Source organism: Panthera onca, chromosome B3, assembly GCF_046562875.1.
Source record: "Panthera onca isolate mPanOnc1 chromosome B3, mPanOnc1 haplotype 2, whole genome shotgun sequence".
NCBI lineage: Eukaryota > Metazoa > Chordata > Mammalia > Carnivora > Felidae > Panthera > Panthera onca.
This window is the reverse complement of record NC_138344.1, coordinates 107054931-107073126: the sequence shown is the minus strand read 5'-3', so window position 1 is coordinate 107073126 and position 18196 is coordinate 107054931. Positions and strand designations below refer to the sequence as shown.

At 36.2% G+C, this 18196-nt stretch overlaps 1 protein-coding gene across 8 annotated transcripts in view; it reads right to left on the bottom strand.

Moving 5' to 3' along the window:
- The window catches only part of SLC38A6 (solute carrier family 38 member 6), a 74426-nt gene that overhangs the window by 55372 nt on the left and 858 nt on the right, over positions 1-18196 (bottom strand). For 7 of the 8 annotated variants that reach the window (XM_060619977.2, XM_078448175.1, XM_060619978.2 and 4 more), the window contains exons 2-4: positions 17685-17815; positions 15008-15081; positions 2415-2467 (exon numbers count right to left, since the gene is read on the bottom strand). In XM_060619977.2, the coding sequence (XP_060475960.1) occupies positions 2415-2467; positions 15008-15081; positions 17685-17815 (258 nt within the window). The remainder of the gene's footprint in view (positions 1-2414; positions 2468-15007; positions 15082-17684; positions 17816-18196) is intronic. The other variant, XM_060619983.2, reaches the window with a different exon arrangement.

The window sequence follows — 18196 nt, the reverse complement described above, 5'->3', positions numbered from 1 at the left end:
GATCTTCTCCATTCCCTTAATTTTTCAAGGAAAGTCAGAAACTGAATTCTTTCAAAATTTCATAAATCTTAGCGGGCAATTAGTTAAACATAAAAAAAATTTAAGCCAAACAAAATATGCCTAAGGACTAAGTTCAGATTGTAGGGCTTGATGGCTTGTGATTCTGATGAGATTCCTGGGGAACTCAAGACATTTTATCTATTCTTAGTAATCAGATGTACTCAGAGCAAATGATGAAACATTCTGCTTCCACTTGGGCCTTTCAATCACATGAATTTTGGTGGATCTGTACCCCCAATGTATGCTCAGAGTGGACTAGCTATGTAGGATAACTCAGTTCATGGACTGGGAGCAGATCACCTTTCAGACTCACCTCTACTAGAAATTCCAACAGTGGCACGGCATTTGCCTATCCTGGAAACCCTAGAGGACTTGGGGTTCGCAGAGCAGGATTAATGAGAGGTGTCTTTGAAGATGTAGTAGTTGCCACTCTAACATGTCCACAAGAAAGTTTGTGTATCAACCCATTTAAAAATTACAAAACCTCACAGTTATTTGTGAAAAGGCTATTTTGAACTTTTGCACACTATTTTTCATATGCAATTTGTATCTATTGTCAGTCATACATGAAATTTGGATTTCTACTAATATATTTCAAAAAAAGAATATCAACTTATTCATGATTATGTTTCCATTTTTGGCTGCATTTAAGCACTTAAGATCTAGAAAGTCAGTACGTCTGTCCACCTATAGGTCTTCACAGCCTACTAGTATACCAGTATAGTGCATGCCAGATGGTATTGACCTGATAAATACTTGTTTGGTGAGCAAATAAATGGATTTATAGACAATTTTTAAAATCTTTCTTAAAAAGTCCAAAAAACTTAAAAATATTTAATTCTCAGAGCAATGTTATCTTATGGCATATCCATATCTGTATCATGTCTGGAAAGAAGGAAATAGGAAAGTTTGAACCCAATTGTGGAGGTGGAGAGGAAATATAAAAAAAGCAAACAAACAACAACTCCTCATTTAGAGAATCTTCTATGTACCTGCCTACTAAGGACTGAGTGCACATACATAATGATAATGCAACTATCTAGAGTTTTAGGAAAAGGGGACTCCCAATAGTCCATGCTTTTTTAGACTCTGCTGCTATTCAAGGAATGCAGGAAATACTAGAGTGAAATAACAGTGATAATGCTTAGAGTCATATTTATAGATCATATTAAATTAATAAGAGTTTTCTTATATAAATAACATTTTCTTCTCGCTTGGTTAAAGTGGATGCAGGAAACTGACCATGACTATACCAAACATCCCAACCTTTAGGAAAGAGAAACTGGTACTAGGATGATTAACAAAACCCTTTACCTGCAAGTAACATACTCTTCATTTTGTTCAAGTTGCAGGTCGTTAAGACACAGTCCAAACTATGAGGCTACATAGCATGATTTAGATATTCCCTTTTGTATGTTAAGAACAAAGTTAATGTGAATGTAAATCCAGGGTTGTTTCCCCTGTTACATAGCTAGATCTTTTTCCTCCCATTTTCACTTCTTAGAAGTGGGTTTGGCCATCTACAGATACTGTATCCTTTAAGATTACAAACAAAATAAACAAACAAAAAACATAAACAACAGATTGACAATGGAAAGAAAAAGTCCTATTTGCAACCCACATGAAAATGGGTTTTCGAAGTACGACAGATCTTCAAAAATAAAGTACTACAGAACTAACAAAAATATTTAACTCCTGATTACCTGTGGAAGAAGACATTGTTTTCTCTACCTCTCAGTTTAGTTTAATATGCCTATCACAAGTCAATGCCCAATTAATATTGCTGTTATTTCTATTCTGAGGAAGAAGAGCAGTTGATTTAGAGTCTGAAGTTCTACAACATAATATTAGCTTTAAGTAACTGTGGACAAATAGGCCCCTTCATTTCTCTGGGCCTTAATTTCCTCATCTATAAAAGGGGGAATAGCTATATAATTTTTTAGCATTGTTCAGCTGATAAATGATATAATCTAATGATTAGTTTTACAGTCATGCTATAATCTTAATTCTATGCTTCTTTTTTTCCCTATGTTTATGAAGATTAGTTAATGTTACCAAAATTAATTTAAAAAACTTAAAACAGGTCATTGTTACAATTTTAAAATTATTCACATCACCCCTCTCCTTCATTAGGGTGAAAAATAGACTTAAGTGTTAAATTTATTGATTCCAGAAGCACATAGAAAGAGAGATTCCTTCTCTCTCTCTTCCTGTTCCCACCATTCTGTCTTCCTTCATTTCCTTTCATTCCCCTGAATTTCTTTCTCTTGGATATACTTGTCTCTTTTAATTAGAAATGGAAGGGAAAAAATGCCTGTATAGATTTTGGAGACAGTAAAGAAAAAAAAAATTACCTTTCCAGGTAATCCAAATGCAAAGAGTCCAAGATCTTCATAAGATGTCACAGCTGTGAAGAGACATTATAATTTTTTACTTTTACACAAAACTATTTGTGTGCCAAGTTTTAAAGGGAAGGAAGGAAGCTATTCCGCTACTACCTTATAGCTACTGGATGGGCACACTAAATTTAAAGCAGAAGTAACCACTTCTGAGGGACTTTTGACAACTTACGGTCTCTAAGGATGGAGTCTTCTTAAAATAAGTAGAACTCAGCAAATCCCAAGGTTATCTGACCACCTCCCAGGCTGCATTAGTTCAAACACACTAATTACTCAAGAAGAACCCCACTTCTCTGAGGGGCACCTGGGTGACTTGGTGGGTTAAGCGTCTGACTTCGGCTCAGGTCATGATCTCACAGTTTGGGATTCGAGCCCCACGTTGGGCTCTGTGTTGTCAGTGCAGAGCCTGCTTCGGATCCTCTGTCTCCTTCTCTCTCTGCTCCACCCCTGCTTTTTTTCTCTCTCTCAAAAATAAACATTAAAAAAAGAGAAGAACCTCTCTTTTCCCTACACACTATTTGCATACTACACTAACCAAGAGTAGGTTTTCATTGGCAATCATTTCTGAAAACTGCATATGTAAATAAGGTTAGATAAAGTATGAAAGTTCTATCATACTTTCCGAGACCGTCAACTTTTTCTTACCCATCATTAGTAGGGCATACACTTTCTCTTTTCATCATAAAAGGGTATAAAGGGTATAAAATTACATTTTCAGTCCACACATTCAAGAAATGTGGTCACAGAAAAGATGAAAATTAAACGGCTCAAAAAAGAACCAAATTTGTCCTTAGCCTATATAGTTTCGTGTTCTAACTAATGACATCACCAGTAAAAATAAGAGAAGTAAAAACATTTGTGTAATCCTATAGTTTGAAAAGTGCTTAATTCTATAGTGCTTACCCTAAAAAGAAGCAGACTGGCAGATAGTTAAGACTTGGTACAGCAACATCTCCTATTGAGTCAAAGACATGGTTCAGCATTTTTTTTTTTTTTTTTGAAGTATATTTACTTTGAGAGAGACAACATGAGCTGGGGAGGCACAGAGAAAGAGGGAGAGAGGATCCCAGACAGGCTCCACACTGTCAGCGCAGAGCCTCACAAGGGGCTTGATCTCACAAACCATGAGATTATGACCCGAGCTATAATCAAGAGTCGGACTTAACCAAATGAGGCACCCAGGTGCCCTGGCTCATCATTTCTTAAACCAAGTTTTAATATATTCTCTCAAGACACACACGAGTCTTCTTTCAATTGTCACTAACAAAAAGTTCCACTGTACTTTTATACACAAAGACCACCAGGTATGTAAAGTTAAGTGTTCTAAAAACCATGTATGACTTTTACATGTTATGACTACAAAATCAGAAAGAAAATAAAAGTGTTGAAAAAATAAGTTGTACTGATTAAGAACAAAAACTTAAACATTTTTAATTGCAAAATTAAAATTTTTAATTTTAATCTATTATCAGAGCTGATCAAAGAATTTAGAAACTTTTTAGATGTCACAGCTGTTTTTTTTTACATCTATTTTCAGACTGCTAAACACAGTGAACGAAGAATTCAGTTTTGAACTTGGGATATATAATGTGTATAAGTAGGAACTTTTATGCTTTAACAATGAAAAGACTTCTATAATCTCACACGGGTAGATTTTGGATATACGTTAGAACATAAAAATTAAAAAGCAGAGTTACAAAACTAAGAACTGGAAAATTTTCCTATGTGAAATGCCAAAATTCTTTTTTCCATATAAACATATTCTAAAGGGTATCGCATCACAAAAATTAATAGTTATTTTTATCAATAAATCTTTACTAGTTTGTTTTAATTTTCCTAAACAAATTATTAAAATATTTATAATGTTATATAGGGTTATTCCTTAAATTTAACATTCCAAAGTCTAGGTGTATATATATTAAACCAGAAAAACTATCTAAATGTTAGCTTCTATCTAATTTGACATTGAGAAGGTAATTTGGTTCAATATTATGTGTATGTAAACCAAGTCTCCAGAAGGGCTCTGATCTCTCACTGAAGCATGAGATTAAAGGAACATCGTTGTTCAATTTTAGCACCCTTCTTTTATGTTATAGTTAAAATTATCCATTCTTTCTTAAGAAAAACTTCCCTTCTAAGAATTTAAAGCAAGGAGGCTTTTCAGTGTTACAAATGGGAATATACTGAATAATTTGCTTTTAGAATGACCTATGTAGAGTTTCTCGGTCAATGAGCAAGTTATCAAGATGATACTGATCCAAAAGTTTAAGGTTTGTTTCACTTTTGAACAGCAGAAAACAAGTATAGGTTGCATATTTAGTAAACATGAAAAGCAAGTAACTTTCCCATAAGCAAAAGTTGTAACACTGTAAGATTCCAAAAAGAATTTGTATTTTAATTACCCAAATAAATTAAACACTTATTCTTAATTTTTATATTACAACACAACCTTTATTACAGAAAATATAATCAAGCTAATAGCTCAATAAAGATAAATGTAATCGCAACTTCTGACAGTAGTGGCATACATTTTAGCAATCTCAAACTTGCTCTCTGTTACTTTCTGGTTTTACAAAAATATGTCTAAATACAGCAAACTCCCAAATTCAGAGTGAAAAACATTGAGACGTCTAAATGGAAACTGAGTACAATGTTCAAATCCTCACTCTATCTTTCAGATCAGCATGTCTGTCTAGCCATTCAGTTTTGTCACTGTCATCATACTTCTTTTATGTTGCAAAAATTAGAAGCATTTTCCCATGTCTAAGACATCACGGATATGAATAATGGCTTCTGGCTTAACATTGAGGCTTTACTAAAATATGTACACAGTCAGCCAAGTGCTTTATCTCTACATATTCTCTTTTTGATGGTTTTCTGGATCATCTCAACTTATAAACCAAAACAACCCTAGTGAAATATTCTTAAAGTTCTGTTCTGGCATTTGGGCAGTTAAGATGCTGGTTACAGTGTAAACTAGTGTGACCTTTGGAATGCAGTTTGAACAATGGAGCTTTAAAATATAACATTGGACCCCTTGGAGTTTTTGCATCTTAGGAAATAACCCTAAAATAAGACAAAACATTATATGCAAGGTTTACACTGAAAAAAAAAAAATGACCTAAATGTTCAACGATGGTAAGTGGTTAAATTATAGTTAAGTATACCTGATAGAGTAATATGTAGCCATTAAAAACTATGTTTATAACATGAAAAATGTCAATATTGACTGAAACAATTGGATTAGAATATGATCTATAAAGTAAAAAACATAAAAAGAAGGGAATGAATTATAAACTGGTAACATTGATTGTGTAGTCTTCTTTATCTTACTGTTTTGGGTAGGAATTCAAATATTCTACAATGACTATAATGGAGTGGTGGAATTTTAAAAACCATACCCCCCAACCCCCCAATAGTTTCATTTTCTCCACTAAATATCTGATAAGGTTTATTTAAGCTGCAACTTTTAATTTCTCTGGTGTTTAGTAATTTAATTATTACCACTTGGTCTACAAATAAGGTACATTTTTCTGCCCTTTCGTATGATCGATGTTTTAATATCTTATTTATAAAGTGAAAATGTTTTAAGAGATATCAAAATAAGATGTGGTAATGACCAGTCACATTAGTAGCATATTCTACAAAATAGGAATAACATTAATTATGAAAATTATAAAATTAATTCAGTCTTTTACAGGAAACCATATAAGCAGTACTTGGCACAATCCTCCTTAAGTAAATAACTGAAAGCAGTCATTAGCAATCTATTTTAGGAAATTATTTTTTGATATTAAAGAAATCAATGCTATGTTTTGAGGAGGCAGAAAGGCTGTAAATCTTAACAAGTAAATTGGGGGAAAATTTCTTCTTTAATGTACCATCAAGGCACACTTTAGTGCTATTTTGGCTAGACCAAGAGTTTGGCCTCCACACGAATCATTTGGAAAGCTGCTTCCCATAAAGTCATGGAATATTTCCAGCTAGTTACTCCAGTGTTCTGTCTGCTTTGCATTTTTTCCTCAATGAAATAAGACAATTAATAAACTCTGGTTACAGTACAAAGCCCAAGTTTCAGCAGCAGCAATATTATCTTTGGATCTGGATTGAGGGACATGAGTTATTCAAATACAGTTCAACTTTCAGAAACTTGGCCATTTGCAATGCACTTATTATTTTGAAATTCTTTTCTTTCTTGTGCTTTCCATCATTTTCCTCTTGCCTTTTTCTCCCTAATAGTGTTGTGCAGGTCATTCATTTACTGAGTGTCTACTATGCAACTGTATCACTAGTTCTTTTTTTTTTTTTTTTCCTTAAGTTTATTTATCTTTGAAAGAGAGAGAGAATGAGGGAGGTCATGGGTGCACCAGGGAGTGGGGGAGGGGCAGAGAGAAGGCGAAAGAGAGCCTCCCAAGCAGGCTCTGCACTGTCAACGCAGAGCCCAATGCGGGGCTCCATCTCATGAACCTTGAGATTATGACCTGAGCTGAAATCAAGAGTTGGCAGCTTAACCAACTGAGCCACCTAGGTACCCCTGTATCACTACTTCTGATCTTTTTCAATATGTAATTAAATGTCAATTTACCCACTAAATGTGGTATGATTTCAGAGAACTCAATGCAGAAAAAGCAAACAGAATGTTAGAATACTAGAAACATTCTCCTTTCAAATGGCACAGACGTTGTGATATTGCATGTGTAGAGAAAGTTCTAGGGCCCCAATATACTGCTTGGCCCTGCTGTGAACAACATTAACACAGTCTTATCCTATAAATGCTATTCATTAGTTTTCAACTTTTAGACTTATCTTACAGATAAAGCATGAATGCCTTCTGTGTGATTACAAAACAGAAAGGAAATACTATCAACCTTGACAATACAAAGGTGTAGCAGGGAAATATGCAAAGTATGAAATAGGAGATGACAGGTGAGAGAAAGGACACCGCGCTAATATATAACATGGCAGAGAGTCAAGGGACACTATATAAACTCCATGGAACAAAAATAAAAATTTAAATGTATTATTTAGAGTTATAAAATAATCAGTGCACCATAGGTGAGGTATAATACCTACAGGAATTTCATTTCAGATAGTAAAAGGGAGCATTTAGAATTTTTTTTTCAAGGAAGGTGTTGCAATGGACAGTTGTAAGAATCGTTGCTCTAAAGGGTTTAAGAAAAAAAATGGGGAGCACAAAGGAGACATTTACCCCTCATTTATATCCTCATCATTGCTAAGAATTAAAATCCTCATAAAAACACTATAACCTTACTTTAGGAAGAGGAAGTTAGGAGACTCTGTTCTCTTTCCCAGTGGGCTCTAGGAGGGACCAAAATTCTCTTTGGAGGCAATAAGAAGTGAATCCCAGGATCTTCCTGGACTCTCTTCAACAACCTCAGTTGCTTCTTACTGGCTCAGCAAAAACTCCAAATTCCTTAGGGTGTGACACTTGTCTATCTCTTCTCTTTTGTACCTCATACACAAGTAATAGTAAACTATTTTTGGTATCTTGAGTAAAATATGTAGTATGTACCTTTGTATATGAAATATTGTCTCTTGCCTTGTCTCCTAGTCAAATTTCAGTTCAGTCCTTCAGGAATATTTAGTGACCCTCAACACCCAACCCAGACAAGACAAATCACTCCCTCCTCTGAGCTCTTACTGTATCTAGTCCATATTTATTTATTTTTCTTATTTTGAGAGAAAACAAGCATGAGCAGGGTAGGGGGCAGAGGGGGAGGGGAGAGAACGTTAGAGAGGAAGAAAGAGGGGGTGGAAAGAAAGGGAGAGAGAGGGAGGGAGAGGGAGAGAGAGAGAGAATGAATGAATCTTAAGCAGGTTTCACACTCAGTATGAGGCCCCATGCAGGGCTCAATCCCAATGACCCTGGGATCATAACCTGAGCCGAAATCAAGAGTTGGTTGCTCTGATGAATAAGCCATTGTGCTGTTCAAGGGTCAAATGTTCTTCAAAGTCCACCTATCCAAAACTGAACTCATTTTTACTTTGAATCAATGCCTCCTGCTGTGTTCTTACCTCCATTTAAGGACACTATCATTATCCAGTGGCTCATAACAGAAATCTGGGAGATATCCTTAGACATCTCCTTCTCTCTTACTATTCACATTCAGACATCAACTTCTCTTGATTTTAACTCCCTTAATCTCCACATTTCCTAATCCACTTCTTTCTTTTATTTCTCTTGTTAATACTTTGTTTCAATATTCTGGTATTTGATTCCTAGACTTTTGTGACAACCAGGCTTGACTGCTGACCTACTCAGGTACTGTTAGTGTAAATTAGAGCCATACAGACAAATGAAAAAGGGATTCTTTTAAGGGGAAAAAAAAGAAAAAGAAAAAGAAAAAGAAAAAGAAAAAGAAAAAAAGAAAAAGAAACAGAAAAAGAAAAAGGAAAAGAAAAAGGGTTTCCATCATGTTTATAATCCTGAAGGCAAGCATGGCCTGGAAAGCTGATGGTGCCTTTGTGAAAAAAGCTACTCCAATCTGGAGGTAGCTCTTAGATCAGCTGCTCAGTTGTCCTGAGAATTCCCTTTACTTCTCTTCTGTGCTAAATTCCCTATTTCTTTGATAGTACATGACTTTGGTAAACGGCAAACTCCGTTGTTAATTAAGTACAAGTGCACAGGAGATAATTTTGAGACTTCGCATGTATGAAAATGTTACTATTCTACCCTTGCACTTAAATGATAGTTTTGCTGGGTATAGAATTCTATACTGAAATAATTTCCTTTCAAATTTTAAAGGTATTGTTTTATAGTCTTCTTATTTATAGGGTCTCCTGTAAAGCTATTTGCTATTACAGTCTTTATTCATTGTATGGAAATTTGTTTGTTTCTCCTCTCTGAAAGCTTTTAGGATATTTTCTGGGTTTCTGATTTTTCACAACAATGTGTGTTGGTATGAATTATTTTACAAGTATTATAATGGATACTTTCAATCTATGAACTAATTTCCTTCAGTTAAACAAACTTTCCTTGTATTATTCTGTTGATATTTTTCTACCATTATATTTTTTCTTTTCTCTCTTTATGGAATTCCACTTATTTTTGCATGTTGAACCTCTGGGACTGATCCTCTATTTTCCTATCTTTTCTCTCCCATTTTCAAGTTCCTTGTTTTCCTCTCATCCCCCTGCCTAAATAATTTCCTTAGCTCTTTCAACTCAAATACTAAATTACTTTTAAATTTAATTTTTAATTTCTAGGACTCTTGTATTTTCTGATTATACCCTTTAAATAACTCCCTGTCCTTGTTTCAAGAATGAATTATCTCCTTTTAGTTATTTAGAGCTATTAAATATAGTATTTTTAAATTTTCATCTGGTCTCTGTATTATCTGTTTCCTCTTTTCCTCTGAGTTTGTTACTTAACTTTTTTAAATAAACTTTATTTTTAAGAACAGTTTTAAGTTCACAGCAAAATTGAGCAGAAAGTATGGGGAGTTCCCACATCCCCCCTAACCCCAGACATGCCCAACCTCCACCACCATCAACATTCCCCACTAGAGTGGTACATTTGTTACAACTGATGAGTCTACACTGACACGTCATTACCCAAAGTCCATAGAGTTTACTTTTGGTGTTGTACATTCTATGGGTTTTGACAAGTAAATAATGACATGTATCCTTTACTATAGTGTAATACGATAGTTTCACTGCCCCCAACATTCCCTGTGCTCTACCTATTCATTTCTCCTTCTCTTCTAGCCCCTGGCAACTACTGGACTTTTCACTGTCTCCATAGTTCTATCTTTTCTAGAATATCATATCATTGGCCATTTTTTAAAAACTAGGCTCTACACTCAACATGGGGCTTGAACTCATAGGCTCAAGATCAAGAGTTGCATGGTCTACCAACTGAGCCAGCCAGGTGTTCCAAGAATGTCAAATAGAGGGAATTGTATAGGATGTAGCCTTTTCAGATTGGCTACTTTTCACTTAGCAGTATGCATCAAAGGTTCCTCCATATCTTTTCGTCGCCTGATAGTTCATTCCTTTTTAGCGCTGAATAACATTTCATTGAATGGACCACACAATCCATTCATGTACTGAAGGACAACTTGGTTACTTCTAAGTTCTGGCTATTATGAATACAACTGCTATAAACATCATGTGCAGGTTTTTGTGTCAACATAAGTTTTCAATTCATTTAGGTATATGCCAAGTGGTACAATTACTGGATCAAATGGTAGCCTCTACACCTTTTCATCATGGTCTTCATATGTTGTGTCAATATTTTACCTTCAAATGTATAGAATGGATACTTCCTCACATTTGGAGCTTCCATTTGGAGTATGAAGGGAAAAAATGAGTTCACCATAACTCTAAGACTTTTGGCCTAAGCAACTAGAAAGAAGATGCTATCATCTACTTAGATGAGAAAACAGTGGAAGGTATAGATTGGCATTTGCAAAAACAGACAGTTTGGTCAATTTGAGACATATAGTAGTATCCAAGTGGAGATGTCATGGAGGCAGTTGTATAGGAGACTGAAATTCAGGGGAAGAGATCCAGGCTAAGAATATAAATTTTAGGGTCACCATGAGCCCTAGAGTGAGTTCAAAAGAAAAGAGATCATGGGTGCCTGGATGGCTCAGTTGGTTAAGCGTCTGACTTAGGCTCAGGTCATGATCTCTTGGTCCGTGAGTTCAAGCCCCGTGTCAGGATCTGTGTTGACAGCTCAGAGCCAGGAGCCTGCTTCAGATTCTGGGTCTCCCTCTCTCTCTGCCCTTCACCTGCTCATGCTCTGTCTCTCTCTCTCTCTCTCTCAAAAATAAGTAAACATTAAAAAAAAGAGGAAGAAGAAAAGCAAAGAGATCAGAGGAATAGTCCTGGGGTACTCCAATGTTTAGAAGATAGAGAGATGAAGATTCAGCATAAAGAAAGAGAAGTATTCAGTGAAACAGGAAGAAAACCATTAGAGTATAAATAAGTGTTACACACAGGATAGAACAACTGTGTCAAATGCTGCTGAATAGTCAACTGAGGTCAACAATGACAACTGACTGCTGGATTTAGCAACTAACTGTAAGTCGCTGGTACGATAATTTCAGTGGAATGATAGAGGAAAGCATAACTAGAGTGGGTTCAAAAGAGAACAAGAGGAAGAGGAACTATCTGGTATAAATAAGTCTTTTGAGGAGTTTTGCTATGAAGTCATGGAGCATACTGAAGGATGTGGAGTCGTTCTTAACATGGAAGAAATTATAGATTCTTTGTAGCCTGATAGGAAGAAAACAAAGGAACAAAGATGATAAAAGAGAGGAGATGGGGGACAGTGGCTGGAATGATGCAGGTGAGAGCAGACGAAATCACAGCATAAGTAGGGAAGCTGGTCTTAGATAGGAACACCAAGAGTTTATCCAAGGTAACAGAGCATATGGCACAAATGAAGATAGGAAGGTATAAGCAGTGGCAAGAGCTTATGATTCCTTCTACTTTCTCAGTGAAGTAGAAAGTGAGGATATCTACTAAGAATGTAATCAATGAGAATGTGGTGAAGGTTTGAGAGAAAGGAGAAGCTATGAAAACCTCATCTCTTAGACAGCAGAGTAAGCAAGTGAATGAACTGAAGATAAGGATTGTGTAATAGCATCGTAGGTCCACCAGACACTGAATTATAGTGATATCAATCTGCATGGCTGTGTTTTTCTGCAGGAATATTCTACTGCACAGGTGCATGTGTGAAGTAGGCAGAACTGCATTTAACCATGGTTGGAGCTTTGCTAGAGGAGTAGGATGATAAAGGGGAGGAGCAAGGCAGTGATTGTAATAACATACCATGAAACTTCAATTAGACAAAGAGGGGCTATATGGACAGGAGAGTGAGAGACAGTACACAGGTAAGTACTGGCATGCTAAGTTCTACAACTGTCATTCCTTCTTGCTTAGAGTGATATGGAGATCAGAGGAGGGGACCTATGGGTTTATTCCCTGAGCAGAGAAGTTTCCCCAAAGAATCACAATACGCCACTGTTTCTGAGGCAGAAGTGTGTACATCTTGCAATCTTCAAGGGTTCTGCATCAGTGAGAACTCATAATAAAAGCTAGCACTGACCAAGGACTTGGCATTTTATATACATTATTGTATTTCATTCTCACGATAATCCCAAAGGAAAGCATTATCATTATCATTTTACAGATGATAAACTAAGGCTACAGAGATTAAGGTACCTCATATGCTACCTCAGTTCCCCAAAAAAGTCTTCATAGACGTCAAACCCGATATATAATCCAAAACAGCAGAATTTCATGTGAAGAAATCCTTTACTTTTATAAAGATAAAAATTTCTCTTGCACTCCAGGCAAATAAATGAAGAATTTATTTTGTAAAGATTTACGACAGCCCTTTCTCTGACCAATGAATCTGATCTGAGCATAATACTCCTTAATGACGGTCCAAAACACTGAGAAGAAAATTTAGCTACATGTTATTCTCCAGTCTTTGATATGTGTGTGTGTGTGTGTGTGTGTGTATTAATAAAAAAAAAAAAAAAAAGCCTACCTCCATAGAGAATTTTACAACGACTGAAGGAATTCAATCAATGAAAGACAGGTGCATCAATGTATATGAAGAACCATGAAGAAGCTAGTTCATGGCCCAAGTAAGCTACAAAAATGAAGGAAAAAAGAAAAGAGAGAAAGAAACAGGTTTTCAGTTTCATATGCCCTAAAGTTACAGAAAAGAACAACAGACAGTGTCAGAATTTTGAAGTTAAATATAGATGAAGTGAAGGAGAAAAAAAATCAGCATTACTCAGAAATCTTCCTAAATTGAATATTATTTCCAAATAACTGAAATTAATAAAGTGTAATGAAGACATAATTGCCACAGTTGACTAACATATTACTCTTTCAGTAGAATCCATAACAAAAAAATAAAATAACCCTATTAAGATGTTAAAAACTAAAAAAATTGAAAACTACCAATTAGGTAAATAAATCTTTTCACACAGAGAAGAAAAATTTCAAAATAGGTCATTAAAATTCCAGTCAAATTCAGCAGGATTTACAATGACATTTATTTAGTGCTATTATTTCTGAATTTGGGATGCTTTATGAATAACTTGTATTTTCAGATTAATATTGCATTTTCCTGGTCTTTTTATCTGTCTGCACCGTCCCCAATACCCTTGAAAGAAAGGCACACATTTGCAGGTTGGATGGCCAAAGGCACTGATACAAATTATAGCTGTGAACTGTGGAGCTTAAACCAGTTTTGCAGAAGAATCACCTGGAGGACTTTTAAAAACATATTTCTCAGTCCCACCTCACATTCTTGGACTTAGAAGCCCCGTGGTTTGTAAATCACTTACAAAAGGATCTGCAGATATGTCTGCTGCATAGACGGATGAAATAGAGTAGAGTTGTGGATTTAGGACTATGCTTGGAAGAGTCTTAAAATTCTCAAGAAATACCTTTGGGCTTCTCTCACCTGTTCCAGCCAGAATAATCCCACTGTCTATTTCATGTATCTATTCTGCTTCTTAAAGTCTGAAAACAACAAAACCTGATAGAGCACAGTGAATTCACTCACATAAGAATTAAACTTATGATGGGGCACCTGGGTGGCTCAGTAGGTTAAGTGTCTGCCTCTTGATTTCAGCTCAGGTCATGATCTTGCCATTTGTGGGTTCAAGCCCCATGCCGGGTTCTGTGCTGACAGCTCAGAGACTGGAGCCTATTTCAGATTCTGTGTCTCCCTCTCTCTCTGCCCCTCCTCCATTAGCACTCTGTCTCTGTCTCTCTCTCAAAAATAAATAAACATTAAAAAAAAAAAAGAAGAAGAATTAAACTCATGATCTGGCATCAAAACTGACCTAATCCAAACATAAAAGAGACTAGACAGATAAAAAGACCAGGATTGATGGATACAGAATATTTGTTAATGCCAAAAGAAAAGACTTATTAAAGCAGTTCTGTAATTCATATACTTTTACTTATTGCAACTGAAAAGAACTTAATACATGAATGAATTACATAGTAACAGTCCAAATGGAAAAATATTTATAAATATCTATTCTGTTTTAATTGCATATAAATCTGTCATTTTCAAAAAGACTATCTTATTCCAGATTTGCAACTGAAAATATACAACTACCTAAATAAATGCAAGGTTTAGTGACCTGGCCTCCTATGGAGACAGGAGTAGATCTAGAGAGGCGTTCTCCTTGGGGAAATAATCACCCTAAGAGAAATACAATCAGAATGAACACCTGTCCACTGCTTCCCCATAGTACAAGGTTTGGATCATTTGAACACCTTTCAGGTGTCTCCCCTAATCTACCCTAACCTAGAAAACTATGCTGTGTGCTATAGAGAAAGGGAGGTAAGTTTCTTCCTTCCATTCTGTCCTTGGATACTTCCCTAGGACTGGGTAACTTGGTCTTTTGAAATTCTCTATTTCAACCACCCTATCTAATAATAATGCATGCCTACTGGAAATTAAATTTGAGACATCGAATCCTGTATGTGGTTCCCATCTCAAGGAGCTGCTTCAACAAATGACTCAGAGTATTTTTACTCACCTGTCTGAATACACATACTTAGCAGGAGGTGAACTGAGTAAGAAGCCAGGAGAGCAACTATCAGCAGCAAGAAACTAAAATATAAAAGAGGACATGGTCAAACCCCACAAAAGTTTCTTTTCTGAGGTATCTCTTTAAAAAACCAATTTTTTTTTCACATTCAAATGTTCACAGTGATGATCTTAGAGTTGGATTGTGGCCACTAAAGAAAGTAAGAAAATATTATTCTGCATTTACCGAATTTTATTTAAATGAAAATATACTGCTTTTAAATGTTAAAAAATCAGAAAGAAACCAACTTTATTTGAAACAAAAACAAATTTCCTCCTTCGGCACTCTTGTCTGCTGACTGCTGGTTCAGGCATTCAGTGATCTTGAATACTTCCCTTTTATAACTATTTCTTCCTATTTTAAATCCAAACAGAGGTTTTGGTTGTGGAATCTCATTGTCTTTTTTTTGTTTCCTTTTTTTCTTTTTTTAATGTTTGTTTATTTTGAGAGAGAGATAGAGTGTGAGTGGGGGAGGGGCAGAGAGAGAGGGAGACACAGACTCTGAAGCAGGCTCCAGGCTCTGAGCTGTCAGCACAGAGCCCGACGCAGGGCTCAGACCCACGAGCTAAGAGATCAAGACCGGAGCTGAAGTCAGACGCTCAACCGACTGAGCCACCCGGGCGCCCCGTCATTGTCTTCTTTTTCCTTCCCTCTGTCTCTTCTCTTCCAAAGATTGTACCCCACCTTTATCCATAAAACTGAATTAAGACTGCATTTCCTAGCATTAAACACACACATCCACCAAACCAAACAAATGCAGTTAACACAGTTGATGTGTTCATGACACAATTTGAAAAGGTGCAGACGATGTAATAATTGGGATTCTTTTACTGAAAGTGGTAAAAGAGACAACATGCATAATTTCTTACTTATTTTCAGGAAGATACTAACAAACAGGCTTCTAGAAAGCTGGCTCTAGTGGAGTACCCCAAAAGTTACTTTTGGCCCACTTAATACTTGTTATTAAGTAGCAAAACTGAGAGGTACACTTGAAGCCTCACAAAATAACAGTCTGGTATCACTAAATGGCAATTGTAATATGATTCAATGAGGGCATGTTCCGTGGTATACATCTGCATGTAAGACCCTGGAGTACAAGATGTGATTTTTTTCAAAGGGACCCCAAAATAAGTCCTATAATTATATCGTGCCTAAGATGTCACATACAGTTTTGAAGTTTTAAAACTATGAATGTTTGTTAAGAAACAACACAAACCAGAGAGAGAGAGAGAGAGAGAGAGAGAGAGAGAGACAGAGAGAAATCAAAAATGGACTCTTAATTATAGAGAATAAACTGTTACCAGAGGGGAGGGGGTAGGGGTTGGGTGAGACAGGTGATGGGGAGAAAGGAGTACATTTGTTGTGATGAGCACCGGGTGTTGTAAAGGAAGTGTTGAATCACTGCAATATAGTGATAATACTGTATGTTAACTGGAAATAAAATAAAAACTCAAAAAATTATGAGGGGCATCTGGCTGTCTCAGTACAACATGCAACTCTTAATCTCGGTGGGGGGTGGTTAGTTTAAGCCCTACTTAGGTGTGGATCCTACTTAAAAAAATTTTTTTTTATTTAAAAAAAATTATGGGGTGCCTGGGTGGCTCAGTTGGTTAAGCGACCGACTTCAACTCAGGTCATGATTTCATGGTTTGTGACCTCAAGCCCTGTGTCCGGCTCTGTGCTGACAGCTCAGAGCCTGGAGCCCACTTTGGATTCTGTATCTCCCTTTCTCTCTGCTCCTTCCCTGCTCATGCTCTCTCTCTCTCGCCTTCGAAAATAATAAACATTCAAAAAAAATTTTTTTAATAAAAAAATTATGAAAGTTTGTGCATATATCTCATTATAAAAAGAAGTTGGGTTACTTAAAAGTTGGTTCGCTTATCAAGAAATTCAAAATAAAAGCAGAAAATAAACCTAAATGAGACTCTATGCATTTTAAATTTCCTGGTAAAATGGGTCTGCTTCTACTGATAAACAAAACAAACTTACTAAATGCTAAGGATTAGGCCTAGTTCTAAACGATTTCAGTTTAGCAGAGAAACTAACTTGCAAACAAATCATTACAACACATTATAATAACAGAATGAATAGACAAGTACTATGGAAACACAGAAAAGCCAAGAACGTCTCCTATTTTGGGCCAACTGGCATATGAGTTGAGTCTAGATGAAAAGGAATAGGCATAGAACACATGCCTAGACTCAGGGAAATAAGACTACCTAACAGCTGGAGGACAGGAGATGATGGAGAGAAATGAAAAGATTATGTGTTTTCCACTCACAAAATTGCTATTTGTAAGTAATCTGATAGCTGATAAACTTTAATTCACTTTGGCCAACGTGACACAACAACAGCCACTTCTTAATGTTATCATAAACAAGCATGGGTCAAGTTTCCATTTTTATAAATTAGTCACACTTTTGGATAAAAAATACAAATTATATAGCATCCCTCCAAACTACAGAGTAGCAATAATATATAAGTAGCAGGAAAATGCTAAACCTCCAGAAATGATTTAACTAGAAATTGTATAACACCAGCTCTGAGGCCTCTTTGCTTCTCAGTGTACTATCAAAATGGGGGGGTGGGGGGGGTGGGGAGGGGAGAAATAAAGAAAAAAACTCACCTAAATCCAAGGATGCCAGTATGAGCCATAACATAAGCTAAACCAAGGATGCCACTTCCCATGATGGCATTTGTCAAATTAAACACAGAAAAACCAAATGAAACACCTGGGGATCCCTGTCTGTAAAGTTCCTGCAAGCACACAAATTTAACAGTGTTAAGTGTGTAGATGAAGTTCAGATTTCATCAAGAAATGAATGACAAGTTATGGAGAACTCCTGTAATCCACAGGCACTGTGTGACACTAATTTCTCAAGCAGCACTGGTTTCCTTTTTTCCCTTCCCACCTCCCACTAATGCAGTGCCAGAAAAATCTTGTTTCCTAGGAAGATCATCTCCACCAGTACAGAGGCCAGACAGGTTTCAGGAAAAACCATGACTAACCTTGTGACTGCAAAAGATGAAGATAGGATAAGAATGGGGTGGGACAGAGACAGGGAGAGATGGCCTCGGCTCATGTGATTACTGAAGAAATCCTGAGTCAGCTTGGGGCTCCTGTAGACAATGGTTACT